This window comes from Lactuca serriola, chromosome 9, assembly GCF_051521515.1.
Source record: "Lactuca serriola cultivar US96UC23 chromosome 9, Lser_US96UC23_V15, whole genome shotgun sequence".
NCBI classification, from domain to species: Eukaryota; Viridiplantae; Streptophyta; class Magnoliopsida; order Asterales; family Asteraceae; genus Lactuca; species Lactuca serriola.
Window position 1 is genome coordinate 6,034,969 of NC_136416.1, and position 3,112 is coordinate 6,038,080.

Sequence of the window (3,112 nt, forward strand, 5' to 3'; positions counted from 1 at the left end):
CAGATATGGTATGCTTTAAGCTCTTACCAAGGTCTCTCTCTCTCTCTATCTATCTAATGTGTGTGTGCGTGTCAATTTTGTTGATTCGAATGATCATATCTATGCTTATATTTGATTTAACATCTTTGTGCATGGTTTTGTAGGGGCCTGGATACAAAGCCTTTTTCACGTTGCGAACTTGGAAGATGAACGGAGGTTTGGGGTGGAGAAGCAAACCATATTTGTAACTAGAAAGCCTTATTCTCTTTCTCTCTCTCTCTCTCTCTCTCTCTCTCTCCCTGCGATGAAGAACATGACAGTTTAGATCCACCATCAGGTATTTATTTCCTTTTTTTCATTTTTAGTTAAAAAACTTAAATCTAGGCTTTATATCACTACATTGACAACTTTTTTTATGATCTTTTCTTATAAGTTTATGATCTTTATGAAGAATCAGGGAGTAGATGAAGAGTAGGGGTTTAAAAGTGGACGTGGAACAATGAAACAAGCAAACATCAGGTTGTTATTGTCAATAACCATTTTTATTGTGTCATATTTATACTTCGAAATGACAATTTGTTTGTGGTTTATTTACATAATGTACTCATTATGCTGGTGAAGGCAAGCAAGACAAGATTTTTTTTTCCTATTTCCATTTTTGAAATTATAAATTATTTTTGCAAAGAACATGACAAATCAAGCTTAACTACTTTATCATACTCATTATTTTGTGAATTCATCAACTATATTTCCCTCTACTGCAAAGATGATGACACCTACATATATATTTTGTTTCTAACCTAAAAAACTGATTTCGTTTTTAGCATTACACAAACTTCCAAAGGTTTTGAACATGGTTGTGAAGCTTTCTAACAAATCAGAAAGAGAACACAGTAAGACACTACATTGAATTTTTTGTTTGCCATTTTATTTTGCAACCAATACTACAATTAACTCTTTTTTTCATAATCCCCTTAATTCATGTGTTTTTATGTATGGTATTATTATGATTAAAAGGTTATTTTCTTGATTTCTTGAAGATTGGATTCGTTTTGCAGGACCACAAATGGTTATTTACTCAACCACGAATCTACTGTCCACCTGCAAGTGGTCCATTGATGTGAATGTGCAAGTGGTCCATTGATGTGAATGATCAATTGGCAGCCATATGGAAATCTAACTCCAAGGAAAAGAGTCATAATACAAAGGTTTGATGTTTTCATCATTTTGTTCACTCCCTTGTCTCAGTTAGGGTTAAATGCAACATCCAAGACAAATTGAAAGAAGGTTGATATATAAACATGTATATGTTTCTATTACTTGCATTTATTTTGGATTAAATGCAAGAAATAGCTATGTACTTTCTTACATATTTTTGTATAACATTATGCTTTAAATTTGTCCTATTTGTGACATTTAAACCTAATTAAGAAAAGATTGTTAACAAATGAACCATACAACAAATTCTTGCATCAGGTCTGAATTTTAAAATTTGGCATTTGGTCCAACTTTTAAAAGGGCTTAACCTAGATTGTTTATCGTGTATGATTTTCTAATGCTCCCTCTTTCTTTTTAAGGTTTGAATATGTGTAGTTAAAAAGAAATTTGGATGTTATATATCCATCAAATAAACTAATTGTTGAAAACCATGTCATTTATAGTCTGTCTCTTTTAATCTGCAAGGAAGTGAGAAAAGAATTCAAACCGGAAGTATTTTTGAACTATTATCTCTTCTCCTTTAAGAGTTTTATGTCTCTAATTTTTTTTTTTATGTTGTTGCTACTGTTAGCTAGAGAAAAGTTGAAGTATTAAAGGCAAGAACATGAAATTTAGGGTTTGTAATATGGTTGTTTTAGGCGGATCTGTTGCATATGTTAAGTCATTTTCGTCAATTATTCGCTTTGTTCTTTTTTAGTTTCTGGTTTATTTGATTATTTTTTGGTTTTTGATTGACTTTCTGTTTTCTAGGATCATTTGGACATAAAATGGTTGGCATGTACATGTGTAAGCTTATATTTACATTCGATGAGTGGGATTATCATTGTTTTTTGGCATTTATAAAAAGCTTGGTAGCATAAGGGTTGACATCTAAGGGTGGAATGGGTTTATATCTGAAAGTTAAATTTGATGAGCAAGACCCATCCTCATATTGATTATCAAAACCCAACTATGTATAAAATTTGTTGTCTTTATAACCATATATAAATGCCTTTTTAAAGTTGGTATGTTCAATAGACTTGGTCTTTCTTGATGTGCGATTGAAATTTATTTTAATTTTTTGTTTTATTAATATACGTGAATGGGTTCCATTTTTAATCATCTTTCTGCTCGAGTTTTTCATGATTTTATAGAGAATCTTGATCTTTCTGATATTCCTTTGAGTGGACCTCGTTTTACTTGGAGTGATAAATGGGGATCTAAGTTTTGTAAACTTGATAGATTCTTGGTCACAGATGGGTTTATGACTGCTTTTCCTCATCTTGCGGGTATTGTGTTGGAAAAAAATATTCCTGATCATCGTCCGATTCTACTTTTGGAGCATATGGTGGATTATGGCCCTATTCCTTTTCGGGAGTTTCATTCATGGTTTGATAGAGATGGTTTTGAGAATATAGTGCGGGATTCCTGGATGAGTGATTTGTTTGGGACGGGTCTGGATAATCCCTGGGTGAGATTTAAGAAGAAATTGCAGCGTCTTAAATCTAATCTTAGGGTGTGGAATCTAAATTATTGGAATTTGTTGGTTACTAAAAAGAAAAATCTCCAAGATTTAATTGAATCTATTGATAGTCGTCTGATGGATGGGGAATGATCTTCTATCTTGAGGGAACATAGGGTTTCTTTATTAAATGAGGTCTCATAGTTAGATCATTTAGCTCAGTTAGATCTCGCTCAAAAAGCGAAGATTCAGTGGGGAGTACAGGGTGATAAGAACTCGGGTTTTTTTCATGGGGTTCTTAATGGGAAGAGACGTCAAACTGCAATCCATGGTCTGTTGATTGATGGGGTGTGGGTAGATAACCCTACTTTGGTTAAAAAGGGGTTCCATGAGTATTATAAGGATCTTTTTTCCGATCAAAAGTATTGGAGGCCTAAGACTAATGCTAGTAATTTTATGTAACGCCCCAATTCT

General features: G+C 32.9%; 1 protein-coding gene across 1 annotated transcript; it reads left to right on the forward strand.

Annotated features, from left to right (window-relative positions):
• Positions 1-2,278: 2,278 nt before the first annotated feature.
• On the forward strand, positions 2,279-2,791 carry LOC145075291 (uncharacterized). The gene has a single exon (XM_079021585.1). The coding sequence runs from the start codon at positions 2,279-2,281 to the stop codon at positions 2,789-2,791; it is 513 nt and encodes a 170-aa protein (XP_078877711.1).
• The last annotated feature ends 321 nt before the right edge of the window (positions 2,792-3,112 follow it).

Coding starts and splice junctions, on each gene's coding strand:
- LOC145075291 (XM_079021585.1), top strand. CDS start 2,279: ATGGGTTCCATTTTTAATCATCTTTCTGCTCGAGTTTTTCATGATTTT.